This window comes from Arachis stenosperma, chromosome 4 (assembly GCF_014773155.1).
Source record: "Arachis stenosperma cultivar V10309 chromosome 4, arast.V10309.gnm1.PFL2, whole genome shotgun sequence".
NCBI classification, from domain to species: domain Eukaryota; kingdom Viridiplantae; phylum Streptophyta; class Magnoliopsida; order Fabales; family Fabaceae; genus Arachis; species Arachis stenosperma.
In genome coordinates, this window is record NC_080380.1 from 127164 (window position 1) to 141480 (window position 14317).

The 14317-nt window shown below is 32.6% G+C and overlaps 2 protein-coding genes across 3 annotated transcripts; both read left to right on the plus strand.

Moving 5' to 3' along the window:
- The first annotated feature begins 1979 nt into the window (after positions 1-1979).
- LOC130973365 (beta-amyrin synthase) lies at positions 1980-9251 on the plus strand. Of its 2 annotated transcripts, none has more exons than XM_057897848.1 (8): positions 1980-2217; positions 2486-2700; positions 5312-5497; positions 6747-7838; positions 8015-8113; positions 8225-8281; positions 8398-8766; positions 8858-9251. In XM_057897848.1, exons 2-8 carry the CDS (start codon positions 2500-2502, stop codon positions 9131-9133), a joined length of 2280 nt encoding a protein of 759 aa, XP_057753831.1. In that variant the 5' UTR covers positions 1980-2217; positions 2486-2499; the 3' UTR covers positions 9134-9251. The 2 variants fall into 2 exon arrangements, with proteins under 2 accessions (XP_057753831.1, XP_057753832.1); XM_057897849.1 differs by having other exon boundaries at positions 1997-2213.
- A 2332-nt stretch (positions 9252-11583) lies between these two features.
- LOC130973871 (U-box domain-containing protein 35-like) lies at positions 11584-14317 on the plus strand. Its single transcript, XM_057898557.1, has 5 exons — positions 11584-11824; positions 11873-11991; positions 12078-12199; positions 12277-13408; positions 13526-14317. The coding sequence occupies exons 1-5, from the start codon at positions 11584-11586 to the stop codon at positions 14315-14317; spliced, it is 2406 nt and encodes an 801-aa protein (XP_057754540.1).

Genomic DNA, 14317 nt, shown 5'->3' on the forward strand with positions numbered 1-14317 from the left:
ATATATATATATATATAACCACTTTCACAAAACATGATATGCACCTAGCCATGCCTATTTAAAAGTGGTATGTGTTTAGTAATTAAAAGCAATACCAAATCAATTATCATGCATTCATGTATATATTTATATGAATTATTTTATATTTTTTAATATATTTTATATTAATAATTCATTTTTATTATGCACATATCATGTTTGACATTATTATTATTAGGAGCCAAAGAAAAATTTATTTTGTTAGGTTGAATTGAAAAGTTAAATCTTTAAATATATCTAAAGATCATATATCCAAATTTCACCGTTGACATTTATTTTTGTCAAACGCTTCTAACTTTAATTACAAGGTGGCTGATCAAATAAGTTGTCCATTAATTTTCAGAACTTTTTATTTTTAATATTGGAGTGATTGTGGTGTTTTTTTAAAATGTGGATTGTTGGGGTGTTATACTTAAATATAAAATCGTTTAACTAGAGAAGTAGAAATTGGATTGTCCATTTATTAGAAGTACAAAAATCAGACCGTCTAATTTCTAGAGGTACACAAATCGAACCATTTGATTTGTGTTATAAAAAAATTAAAAAATTTGAGATACAGAAATCGGATCCTTCGATTCGTATACTTTTCACAGTTTTAAAAAACACCAAAAATTACAATGTTAAAGTATATCACCACTTCTACTTCCAAAACAAAAAAAAATTAGCCTAATTTTCATGATGAGTCAATTAAATACATTTTCAATATTGTTAACTATAGATTTCATGGTTAAGGAAGGGACGGAATTTTGTCCTACTCAATTTCATCTTGTTCTATAATAATCTAAATAAAATTTGTTTCGTTTTTATTTTTAAATAGTAAAAAGGTTGAATCTTATTCACCTTTATTGGTACCTGCCTTTATATTTATTAATATATAATAAATAAAATTAATCTTTAAAATTTATATAATCATCATCACATATATAATATAAATTAAAATAAAAACTTAAATATAATATAATATTATTAATTTATTATATAAAATTTTAAAGCAATATTTTATTAATTTATTACATAAAATTAATAAAATTGTCTATAGATATTCATTATATACCATGTTGCTTCAAATTTAATTTGATTTATTTCGAGTTAATTTAGAATCAGATTAAAGCATGTAAAATAATCTGGATAAAATATTAGAATTAGATCCAAATCTAATTAAACATGATCCAATCTAAATTATGTATATTCTTAAAAAAATTTAAAATTATTATTAGTAAAAATTTTAATTTTTTATTTTAATAAATACACAAAAAAAATTAAAACACATATTAACTGAGTCTTTGTTAATAGTATATTCATAAAAGAAAATACATATTCATAAATAAGAGTCTAATTACTATACATTTTTAGTATTTTTTAAGAATGATATAATAAAATATTACTACCTAGGTAAAATTTTTTTTTTTGGGCAATTAATATCATTATACTAACAGAATAGAAAATAAACTCAACTAATAATACAAACATAAATATAGCTGCTTCTTTTTTTTTATCATATTTTTACTTGTAGCCTTTGTTCTCACTTTAATTTCTTATACGAGGAGGATTAATAGTCACCGAGTCGCTGCCATATGTAATGCCTCAATAAGTTTGTTAATATTGAGTAATTCACAGTATTTACTATTGGACCTCTTTACTATTTACCATATCATTTTTAGTAAAATTATTTAGTTTCACAAATTTTTTTTCTCTTTTATAGAAAATACTAAAGTCATTTTTAACCAAACCTGTAGAATCTGAAGATGAATTTTGACTATCCACAATAGAATATATTTGAATATAAAAAAGATATATGAACAGAAAATAATCAATAGGGAGCTGGATTTGTCCCGCAAAGATATAAGAGAAATGATTTTTATTTTTAATAATTTATATTTGAATATTGGTTTTGCAAGGCGTGTCCCACACTCCCACTAATATAAGAAGTGGCACTGGGCTAATATAATAAATAGTAATAAGGTTGATGTTGTGTTATAAAAATAGGGCTCTGCAGAATTCAAGGACCCTTCAAATAAGAGTAGAAGTCATCATATTCCTTCCGATCCCCTGCCTGCTTTCTCTGCTTCAGCTTCTATTTACATTCATACCTCAGCTTTCCTTCCCTTCCCCGTTCCACAGGCACTTATGCATACATATTCTCTATTCTTTATATTGATCACAATTTGATTCTGGTTGGTATGTAATATCTATTACCTATTATTACAACAATAATAAGTAGTTGTGTTAGAAATAATAATAATAATAAGTAATTGAGAGTTAGTAGTTGGTAGCTAAATATTTATGAAATTAATTTAAAAGATCCTTATAAATATTTAGCTATCAACTATTAACTCTCAATTACTTATTATTATTCTAACACAACTACTTATTATTATTCTAATACCTATTATTTTATATACATATATACAAAAATTTATTTCGCATCTTTGATATGATGAATTAGGGGAGGGTGCGAAAATGTGGAGGCTGAAGATAGGAGAAGGTGGAAAGGACCCATACCTATTCAGCACCAACAACTTTGTGGGCAGGCAGACATGGGAGTATGACCCCGACGCAGGAACTCCCGAGGAGCGGGAGCAGGTTGAGGCTGCTCGCCACCATTTCTATCAGAACCGCTTCAACGTCAAGCCCTGCGGCGACCTCCTTTGGCGTTTTCAGGTACCATCACCACCCGCACCACCCCAGCCGCTCCGCTGCCTCTCACCCATCTACCTACTACTTACCCCTTACTTGCCTCGCACGTTTATTATTTTATTTTATTTTCTTCAAAAGATAGAAAAATTTCATAAATATAAAAAATTATGCTATTTGAATTCGTTGGTGCACTATTATTATTATTATTATACAATTTTTCTTATAATCAAATTAAAATTCTTCTATTTAAATTGATACCTTTCTGTATTAACACAAGGTTATATTAGGTAAAAATTCAGGTGCAGTCAACTTTACGTGAAGTTAATAATGGAGAGTTATTAAATAAAAATTTAGTCAAATCATTCAAATTCAAATTATTTAATAATTTTTAACTACTAATATCACGTGAAGTTGACTGCACCTGAGTTTTCAATTTATATTAGTGGTTAGAATATAAAATTCACTAAAGAAACTCTTAATATCTACCAAACACATTATCTTATTATTATTATATTCCCCAACTACCGTCCGACATGCACCATCTTACTTACTTGCTTACCGTACTCCTACAATTCCCTTAGCCGCCTTTCTTACGGAAACTTTCTTCGTGTGAACAACATTTGGTTAAAATCATATGTAATTCATGTATTTCCATCATAAATTAAGTTGTCACGTAATTCTAATGGATAAGTTTATGATAAAAGGGTTTTTGACGTATAGTATTTATTTTTATAATAACAACAATCAGTGGCGGAACTTGAAATGAAATTTTGGGGGGCCAGATAGAAAATAACTGTCAAAATATTTTTGACATGGACCCATTTAAAATAAACTCGTCTAACCTCATCTCTCTGATTTGGGTAATATTGCCAAATTTGAAGTCATTTTCAGGGCATCGTTCCAAAGAATTAAGGTCAAACTCATCAGATACAACTCTTTAAACTTTTGAAGGTTGTATCTTACTTTCTTCGTAATATTAAAGTAGAAGAACTATCTACAGATGTTGATATTGTAAAAGTTATATGTTTTCCTTCTTAAATATTAGCCTTCCTCTTAAAAAATGCATCATCAACTCTTTGATTTTTTATGATTATTTTATATAAAAATTTGAATATATATCCGGTAAAATATGTAAAAAAGAAATTAGAAGGATAAATATTAAAATTTATAATATTTATTGAATTTTTTTATCAATTTATACAAATACAATAATATCAATACTTATTGAATATTCTAATATTTTTTATCATATAAAAAAATTAAATTAAATAAACAGTAAAATATAAAATAATATTAAATTACATAAATAAAAAATATCTAATTTTTTATATTTGAATTCAAAGGTAGAGAGAGTGTTGCTTATTGAATAGAGAGTTGCGAAATACGAATACACTCAATTCAGTCTAAATTCGATATGTTTTGAATGTTTAAAACTAAAAACTATTGTGCAATAAAAGCAAAAGATGAAGATTGAACTTTGGTATTTTAAGTCATAATAAAATATTTGAGCTAACTAAACTATTTTTTATTTTTTGAAAAAGTATTACTAATTTTTTTAATAAAAATTTGGGGGGCCGTGGCCATCCCTTGTCTGAACTAAGCTCCGCCACTGACAACAATTCACCTTAATTAATGGTGGATTATAATTTATATGTTACCTAAGTCCCCACATTATTTTAGGGATATGCTTCCATCATCACGCAGCATGAGATTACTGGTGTAAATACAAGATGTGACAATAATTTATATAAGCACAATTTGCGAAGATATTTTACCATATTTATTTATGTCTACAAATATATTAGTCATTTTTTACTTTACATTTATGAGTTTAGTTAATATATATTTTTAAAAGATATATTAAAATTATTATTAGTAAAAAAATTTAAAATTTTAATAATATATAATAAGGACATTAAAAACTTATGTTCTTGTAATTTTTTTTATAAAAACTTTTCAATTACGCAGATTAAACTTATTATTTCTTATTTCTGCAGATGTACTTAATAACTTCTCTATTCTTTCCTTTTTTCATAAAACTGTACTGCAATCATCTTTAGCATGTGTTGAGCTTACTGCACATCTAGTTTGTGTTTATATTATTGTTATTTTAGTCTTTTATTTTTGAGTGTAACTAGTACAATATATAAACTAAAATGTAAAATATTTTTTTCCTTCCTTTTTTATTCGTTTAGAAGGAGAATTACTCTTTCACTGTTAAATATAAAACTTATTATATTATAAATGCATTCAATAAAAAAATATTTAATCTTATATAATTATCCACCGAAAGATTATACTATTATTCTAAAGAAAAAGACATTTTTATGAGAAAAAATAAATCAAAATTGTAAATAAACAAATCTAGGTGTTCCTTCATCATTTAGTTTCCAATTTCAAAGGCACACTAGAATTTTTAAGCATAGCTGCTTTAGAAAGCAGCCTAAGCATAAAATCTCTTTACACTTGATATAGGGGATGGTTATTACCATTTTGATAAGGTGAAAATTCAGGTACAGTCAACTTCACGTAAAGTAATTTTCACTTTTTGATAAATGCTACTTTTTTTTATAATATTATAAAAAAAAATGACAAATATAAGAGAATGTAGCTGACTGAAGGGTGGCTTGTGCAGATTCTGAGGGAAAAGAATTTTAAACAAAGAATAGAGTGTGTGAGGATAGAAGATGGGGAAGAGATCAGTTACGAGAAGGCCACAGCAGCAATGAGAAGGGGAGCACATCATCTTTCCGCATTGCAGACGAGTCATGGCCATTGGCCTGCTCAAATTGCGGGTCCACTCTTTTTCCTTCCTCCCTTGGTAAGTAGACAAGTACAAATACCATCAAATATTATTATTTTAAATTAATATTTAACTAATAATAATTTATATTTATATTTATAAAAATTCACATATTTAAAAGAAAGTTTTTAAGTTAAATCTGAAATAATGAAATTTGTTCTTGGTTTGAATTATTTGATAAAATAATTCTCAAAATCATAAACTTATATTTCACAACTCTTAGTGTGTGTCAAATATATTTGAGGCAATGATTCAATATATGACGAAATTAGGGAAGTTGGGTGAATGGGTTAGAAAATTAAGATTTATTTACAATAAGAATTGTTTTTCGCAGATGTTGAAATATCATGATTTAATGCGTCACAAAGTACTGTTTTTAATGAAAGTAAATTCAAGTTAACAATTGAATTATTTTGTCCAACAATTGTCATGTTAGAGGTCTAAGTATTAAATTCGTTCTTTTTATATTATTTTTTTAGTCGCAATTTTTTTAAAGTGTTATTTTGGTGATCTACACCACTCTGTTAATTTCAGAATAAAAAAGTAATTTTAGAATTTAGTTAAAGAAGAAAAATTAAGTATACTAAAAAGAGGAATTCAAGTTAAAAATGCGAATTCACATACAATCTATTGTCGTAAAACTTAACTCGAGATGACATGATTGTAGTTACTAGTAAGTATAATTAATTAAGTAAAGTAAAAATTCAACAAAAAACAGTTTAAGTTAAAAAATGTAAAATAAAATAAATTTAAGGATAAAATATATTTTTTGTTCCTAAAGTTTGACAAAAAATTTAAAAATATTTTTAAATTTTATTTTGTCTTAATTTTGTCCCAAAATTTTCTATTTGCATCAAATATATCATAATGGCTAATTTTTTAAAAAATTTAAGATAATTTCAATAACAATTTTATAAGAACAACCTTCAATACAAGTAAATTATACATAATTTTCATGCATTATTATTAGATTAGTCTTAAATTTTGTGAAAATTTAGCCATCAAGAATATATTTAATGTAAATTGAAAACTTTTAGCATAAAATTAAAACAAAATAAAATTTAAGGATATTTTTAAAATTTTTACCAAATTTTAAGGACAAAATATACTTTACTCTAAATTTAAATTATTTTAGACCGAGCTTTGAAAAAGTGGTATTGACTATTGAAGAGAGTTTGATTGAAATGGTGAATAGTAATAGTAATGTAAATTAATGAATGAAGGATAGAGTATCCAATAATGAATTGTATTATATATATTATTGCAGGTGTTTTGTATGTACATTACAGGACAGCTTGAATCGGTTTTCCCAGAAGAGCACCGGAAAGAGATTCTTCGGTACATATACTATCACCAGAACGAAGATGGAGGGTGGGGGCTACACATAGAGGGTCACAGCACCATGTTCTGCACTGCACTCAACTACATATGCATGCGAATTCTGGGAGAAGGCCCCGATGGGGGTGAAGACAATGCCTGCGCCAGAGCAAGGAAGTGGATTCATGATCACGGCAGTGTAACACACATACCTTCGTGGGGAAAGACTTGGCTTTCGATACTGGGCCTCTTTGAATGGTGCGGAACCAATCCAATGCCCCCTGAGTTTTGGCTCCTTCCTTCCTTTCTTCCTATGCATCCAGCAAAGATGTGGTGCTACTGTCGCTTGGTATACATGCCTATGTCATACTTATACGGTAAGAGGTTTGTGGGGCCCATCACGCCCCTCATCCTCCAGTTGAGGCAGGAGCTCTACGGCCAGCCTCCTTATGAGAAGGTTGATTGGAAGAAAGCCCGACACCAATGCGCCAAGGAAGATCTCTACTATCCGCATCCTCTCATACAGGACCTCATATGGGATAGCCTCTACATATTCACGGAGCCGCTTCTCACGCGCTGGCCCTTTAATAAACTGGTGAGAGAGAGGGCCCTCCAAGTCACAATGAAGCACATCCACTACGAAGACGAGAACAGCCGATACATAACCATTGGCTGCGTCGAGAAGGTCTTGTGCATGCTAGCTTGCTGGGTGGAAGATCCAGACGGAGACGCTTTCAAGAAGCATCTTGCAAGGGTCCCGGATTACCTTTGGGTCTCGGAGGATGGAATTACCATGCAGAGCTTTGGCAGCCAGGAGTGGGATGCTGGCTTTGCTGTTCAGGCCCTCCTTGCTGCTAACCTCCTCGATGAACTTGCTCCCGCTCTTGCTAAAGCCCATGATTTCATCAAGAAGTCTCAGGTTAGGGACAACCCTTCAGGAGATTTTAAGAGTATGCATCGTCACATTTCCAAAGGCGCCTGGACCTTTTCTGATCAAGACCATGGATGGCAAGTTTCTGATTGTACTGCAGAAGGTTTGAAGGTAACAACTCACTCATTGTTAGAGTTATAATTATACTTTTTTATATAAACTTTTGTCACTCATGTACCCAACTTAGCTAAACAGAACAGACTAGCAGTGGCTAGCTGGTAGGTTCTCATCATCAACAATAATTACTTATCCAATTATTATCATCTTGTGTGTTTTCAATTTGTTAGTGTTGTCTGCTTTTATCGATGTTGCCACCGGAGCTTGTGGGGGAAAAGATGGAACCAGAAAGATTATATGATTCAGTCAATCTTCTATTGTCGCTTCAGGTGAACACTAGCTATTATTAATTAATGAATATTAATATATTATGCCCCTTCTACTACTTGTTGCTGACCAATATTTATTTGTTTCGAAATTTGATGAATACATTGTTGCAGAGTAAGAAAGGTGGTTTAGCAGCATGGGAGCCACCAGGAGCTCAAGACTGGTTGGAAGTAAGTGTTGCATGTGTTAGCTAGCTTGATTTGATTCATATTAATACAACAGCAGTAACAGTGCTAATGAAATGTATATATTGGGTTGGATTGGTGGTTTCTGTGCAATTTTTCAGTTACTGAATCCGACAGAATTTTTTGCGGACATTGTAGTGGAGCACGAATATGTAGAGTGCACTGGATCAGCTATTCAGGCTTTGGTGTTGTTCAAGAAGCTATATCCAGGGCACAGAAAGAAAGAGATCGACAACTTCATCGCTAACGCAGTTCGTTTCCTTGAAGATACACAAACAGCGGATGGTTCTTGGTATGGAAACTGGGGAGTTTGCTTCACTTACGGAACGTGGTTTGCACTGGGAGGCCTCGCTGCAGCAGGCAAGACCTACGGCAACTGCGCTGCCATTCGCAGAGCCGTCAACTTTCTACTCACAACCCAGAGGAACGACGGTGGCTGGGGGGAGAGTTATCTTTCAAGCCCCCAAAAGGTTTGCTTAATTAATTAATTATTATCTGAACGAGTTATTATTACCTACGCTTAGGAAATCCTTCCTAATGAATGAATTGGAATATATGCAGATATACGTACCTCTGGAAGGAAGTCGATCAAATGTGGTTCACACGGCATGGGCTTTGATGGGCCTTATTCATGCCGGGCAGGCAGAGAGAGACGCAAGGCCTCTCCACAGGGCAGCAAAGTTGATCATCAACTCCCAGTTGGAAGAGGGGGATTGGCCCCAGCAGGAGATCACGGGAGTCTTCATGAAGAACTGCATGTTGCATTACCCAATGTATAGAGATATCTATCCCTTGTGGGCTCTCGCTGAATATCGCAAGCGGGTTCCCTTGCCTTAATTCCATTACTTACTCATTTTACTCAATCAATCACATTTACCACAAACCCCATATCAATAAACACCCACGCTTAATTATTGTTATAAATTTATAATCATATTCATTCCTCTATGATCTATATATATGCTTCCAACGTAGTTATATGGTATCTGATCTCTGTTATTATGTATTTCTTCGTGTCGGAGTGCTCGTACGTATATGTATAGGTGTCTTGTGCGTTTTGCTTTATAATGGGAATGACCGAAGGGTATGTACAACTCCCAGCGCAACCAGCCAGAGATAAAATAGAAAAACGATTACTCGTGCACATGCTTGCAACAGAAATCGCAATTATTCATAATTTTATTTGGTGATAGCTAGATTACTTAACTATTTTATCTTGACAATATAATATTATCTATTCGTCTCAATTTGTTGTTTCTTTGAAACTTAAGTCTCACGTAAAATAGTTTATCCCTAATTAAAGAGAAGCACACAATAAAAAAAATAAATCTTAAAGCACTGCAAAAAAATACAGTATAAACACAACTTGTCTTTTGAGAGAAGTTTTACACAAATAGAAAAAAAAAATACAAATAAATGGATGGTGCTATAAGTGATGATGATAGACTAGTTAGTAGTGATAGTGATGGTGATTGATTGACCTCACAGCTTCACAGTTTCAGTAAGACTACGTGTTGAAATATACGTCAATTAGGGTAAATAAGAAGAAGAAAGAGGATTAATAAGTGTTGGACAAAATTAAAATAATTAATTATAAATAAAAATATTTTTAACATTTGAAATATTAGGTTTGAACTTTAAAGATGATGAGAATTTATTTGAAAATTAGATTTTTTTTTGTTTTGATTCATAAATGAAAAAAAATTAGAATTAACACCATTTAAATTATTCACTTTTATTTATTTTAAAGTAAGAAAAAGAATTCAACTTTTGAAATTTTATTTAGTTGAGGAAAAAATAAAATGAAAAAAATGAAAAAAAATTAAGAGAAAAATTATCATTTTTTATTGTTTGATTAGAATAAAAAGTAAAAAAAAAATAGAATAGTATAAAAAAATAGACGGAGCTTACTAATTTTTTTTCTAAAATTTTACTTATATTACATTCAATTTGTTTTTTATTTTTTATCTTATTAATGTATTTTTATTATTTGGTAAATATTTTATGAATTTAAAATAAAATTTATTTATATATTTATTTAATTAATCTATAATTTTATTTTTATTATTATGTTATTACTAATTTTTTAAAATATTATTGTGATTTATTATGTCATTATTAGTTATTTAAATTTTGATGTTGAGACTTGTTAGATATATATTTTTTTAAATTTATAAAATTATAAATTAAATATAATCCAAATCACTTGAAATTGGATCAAATTAGATGGGATCGATTGTCTAAAAAAAAAATTATCCCATTCAAACAGTAAAAAGAATAAGTAAAATTTTTCTTTTAGTTTGAAGTCAACAAAAATAGTTAGAGGTTATAAGTGATACAAGTGGAGTGATACTATTGTTAGAACTTGAGAAAAGAGTTGAATAAGTTAAATTTAAAAACTAAATTCTTTTAACAATTTTTTGCAAAAATATATTATGCAGGAGATTTTTTTTACGTTTTGCCTCTAAAATCAGAGCAGAACAAAGAGAAAAAGAAAAAAATTAGGCAAGCAAAAATCTTGGTTCGATTTTTTAGTGTCATAAAATCTATATTTAGTCTCCACCCTAATCATTATAAAATTTTTATTATAATCAAATTGATTATATACATCAATATCAATGAATTACATCTTAATTTATCTAATAATATCTACCACTAAACTTCTACCCAAGGCTAATCATCTTAATTTATCATTGGAATTCATGTTTCATGTTCATTTAACTCTCAATAAGAGTTGGTATATTAATAAAGCTATTTGTTTATAACCTGTATACTACTTATATATAAATAATAATTGGTTCGAAGAAATTAAACAATACTAAAAACAATTTGTATTTTAATGTATAAATAATATTTTGATATTGAAAAAATATTTTTTGTATTAAAAGTTCCTCCGTATTAAAAGAGAAAAAGGAAAACATTACCCTCCCTACTTTAAATATTTAGCGCATATTAATTTCTTTTGGGGCGTCTGAACTTTCTGGATCATTTATTTTACTCTATATTTATAAATGTTTTAAATGACGTGAGATCTCAAATAGTAGTATCGTTATGGTGATGGCTGGTTGGAGGCACTGCAAATCTAATTCTTTTTGAGGCTGATCCATTCCTCTTGTTTGTTTCCTTTAATAGAACAAGAGGAAAAAGTTTGGTTGACTGGCCATAAATTGGGGGTTACTTTCTATAAATCGTTTTTTCAGATTTAGTTGAGAAGTAGTCTTTTAGGGGGTTTGAATCGAAGCGAGCGATGCGTGAATAATGTAAATTTGTTTCGAATAGGAGATGAAATGTGGCTTCCAAGTACAAAGGCATCAGTAATTAGAAAGGGGGGAGGGGGGAATGGATTGGTGGCAGTTGCAATAGATAAGGATAGCAAAGGCAGTCGATATGCTCTCAAATGGGCTGCCGATAGCCTTCTAGCCAGAGGCCAAACTGTTGTCCTTATCCACGTTTTGCACAAGACTTCTTCCCCTCTTTCTAGTCAGTACTCCCATCCCCTCCCTCATTCATCATCATGCATGCACACAAGTAATTATAATTATAATAATAATATGTTTATTTATTTTTCAGTTGGAGGCAGCCATGCCATAATATGCAACAGCAATATTCCATCTTCATCTCCTCAAAGAGACCATGTCATCAATATTACTAAGGATCTTTTCCGTACCTTCCACTGCTATTGCACACGTAAAGATGTATGTGTTTTGTTAATCTTGTGGAGAACAATATAGAATGATACATATATGATATATGTGTGCGTAATTATGTATTGTTTGGTTAGATACAATGCCTTGATGTGCTAGTTGAAGACACTGACGTTGTGAAAGGAATAACAGAATATGTGTCTTACGCGGCAATTGAGAACCTAGTGCTTGGTGCAGCGTCAAGGCATGGCTTTATTAGGTAAGAAAAATTAAATGAAGTCCTCTCTCTTTGTAAAAGTATAAAATATTGATGTTTGTACGCATGCATTCCTGCAGATTCAAGTCATCAAGTACACCAAGCAACATATCAAAAGGGGCGCCCGATTTCTGTACGGTGTATATAATATCAAAAGGGAAGATATCTTCAGTGAGGAGTGCTTCTCGTTCAGCAGCGCATGCGTCTCCCCTCCTTAGCCATATACAGGCCCTAAATAATGACGATAGTGCAAGTGAAACAAGTAGTCAGTTATCGTCAAGGCGTATGAGCTTCAAGGATCATAGAAGATCCATGAAACCTCACAGCTGGCAGGACGAACCCGCAAGGTCATCACAAATTGGAAAAACATTGGGAACGGGGGCGGGGGGGTTGAGTGTAAGGTCGTCCTGCATGGAGCTGTTAGGCCCAGACTCCGATACCGACATATCATTTGTGAGCTCCGGGAGGCCAAGTAGCAGTGGGCGTTCCTCCTCTGTCTTGTATGACTGCATGGACTCTTCCTCTGCTCGTAATTCACGAGTCTCCACCAGCTCTGATCGTAGCTTGGGATCACTGCGCTGTAGCCTCGCTCTCCCCACTTCCCCCGGCCCCGATATTTCTCTTTCTTTCTCTCAGGAAAGCATTGGAACCTCCTCTTTTTCTCATTCCTCTCAGAACATGGATGATGTAGAATCTGACATGAAGAGGCTCAAGCTTGAATTAAAACAAACCATGGAAATGTATAGTACAGCGTGCCGAGAAGCACTCACTGCGCAACACAAATTAATGGAGCTTAACTCCTGGAGAGTTGAAGAGGAAAAGAAATTAGACGAGGCACGATTGGCCCAGGAAGTAGCATTGGCAATCGCAGAGAAAGAGAAAGCAAGGAGCAAAGCAGCCCTGGAAACTGCAGAGGCAGCCAAAAGAATCGCGGAGGCTGAAGCAAACAGAAGAGCACATGCCGAAATGAAAGCCCTTAAAGAAGCAGAGGAAATGAGGAAGCTATTGGATAATCTAGCTCAAACGGATGAAAGATACAGGAAATACACAATAGAAGAGATTGAAGCAGCCACAGATTCCTTTTCTGAATCTCGAAAAATCGGGGAAGGTGGTTATGGCCCTGTCTATAAATGTTACCTTGACCACACTCCTGTGGCTGTCAAGGTTCTACGCCAAGATTCTGCTCAGGGGAAATCGCAGTTTCAGCAAGAGGTGACCAATCATTGGAATGAGTAATTCAATAAACTACATATTCTTTATTATTTTTATTTAAATTTTGCATTAGGTGGAGCAGTCATCTCAAGAATGTTGCATACTAAATGAATGCAGATTGACATACTCAGCTGCATACGGCATCCGAATATGGTGCTTCTTGTAGGCGCATGTCCAGAGCACGGCATACTGATCTATGAATACATGGCGAATGGGAGCTTAGAAGATTGCATGATTCAGAAGAAGGGCATTGTTCTATCTTGGCAGCTGAGATTTCGGATTGCGGCAGACATAGCCACTGGCTTACTATTCCTCCACCAGACCAAGCCTGAACCACTGGTACACCGTGATCTAAAGCCAGGAAACATTTTATTAGACCACAACTTCGTAAGCAAGATCGGCGACGTTGGGTTGGCGAGGCTTCTCCCTGCCGTGGCAGAAAATGTGACGCAGTGCTGCATGACGTCAGCAGCGGGAACATTTTGCTACATTGATCCAGAGTATCAGCAGACCGGAATGCTTGGAGTGAAGTCTGACGTGTACTCTTTAGGGATCATTCTTCTTCAGTTGTTGACAGGAAGGGCTCCAATGGGGCTTGCTCACCAAGTTGAGAAGTCCATTGAGAAGGAGGCACTGGGTGAGATACTTGACCCCTCTGTCCCCGACTGGCCTCTTGAAGAAGCCCTATGCCTTGCCAATCTCGCACTCAGCTGTGCAGAGCTCAGACGAAAAGATAGGCCAGACCTTGGTCAACACGTACTGCCACAGCTCAAAAAATTTAGAGACTTTGCTGAAGGGAATTCCAGCCCAACTTTCTCTTGTAGTAACATTAGTTGTGCAACATCTCCACATCTCAGTCAAGCTTCGTCTACGCCACAGGTCATCATCATCATATTCATCTTAGCCTAA

Coding starts and splice junctions, on each gene's coding strand:
- LOC130973871 (XM_057898557.1), top strand. CDS start 11,584: ATGTGGCTTCCAAGTACAAAGGCATCAGTAATTAGAAAGGGGGGAGGG. Junction 11,992..12,077: donor GCTATTGCACACGTAAAGAT/GTATGTGTTTTG, acceptor TTGTTTGGTTAG/ATACAATGCCTTGATGTGCT. Junction 12,200..12,276: donor TCAAGGCATGGCTTTATTAG/GTAAGAAAAATT, acceptor GCATTCCTGCAG/ATTCAAGTCATCAAGTACAC.
- LOC130973365 (XM_057897848.1), top strand. CDS start 2,500: ATGTGGAGGCTGAAGATAGGAGAAGGTGGAAAGGACCCATACCTATTC. Junction 2,701..5,311: donor ACCTCCTTTGGCGTTTTCAG/GTACCATCACCA, acceptor TGGCTTGTGCAG/ATTCTGAGGGAAAAGAATTT. Junction 8,282..8,397: donor GAGCTCAAGACTGGTTGGAA/GTAAGTGTTGCA, acceptor GCAATTTTTCAG/TTACTGAATCCGACAGAATT.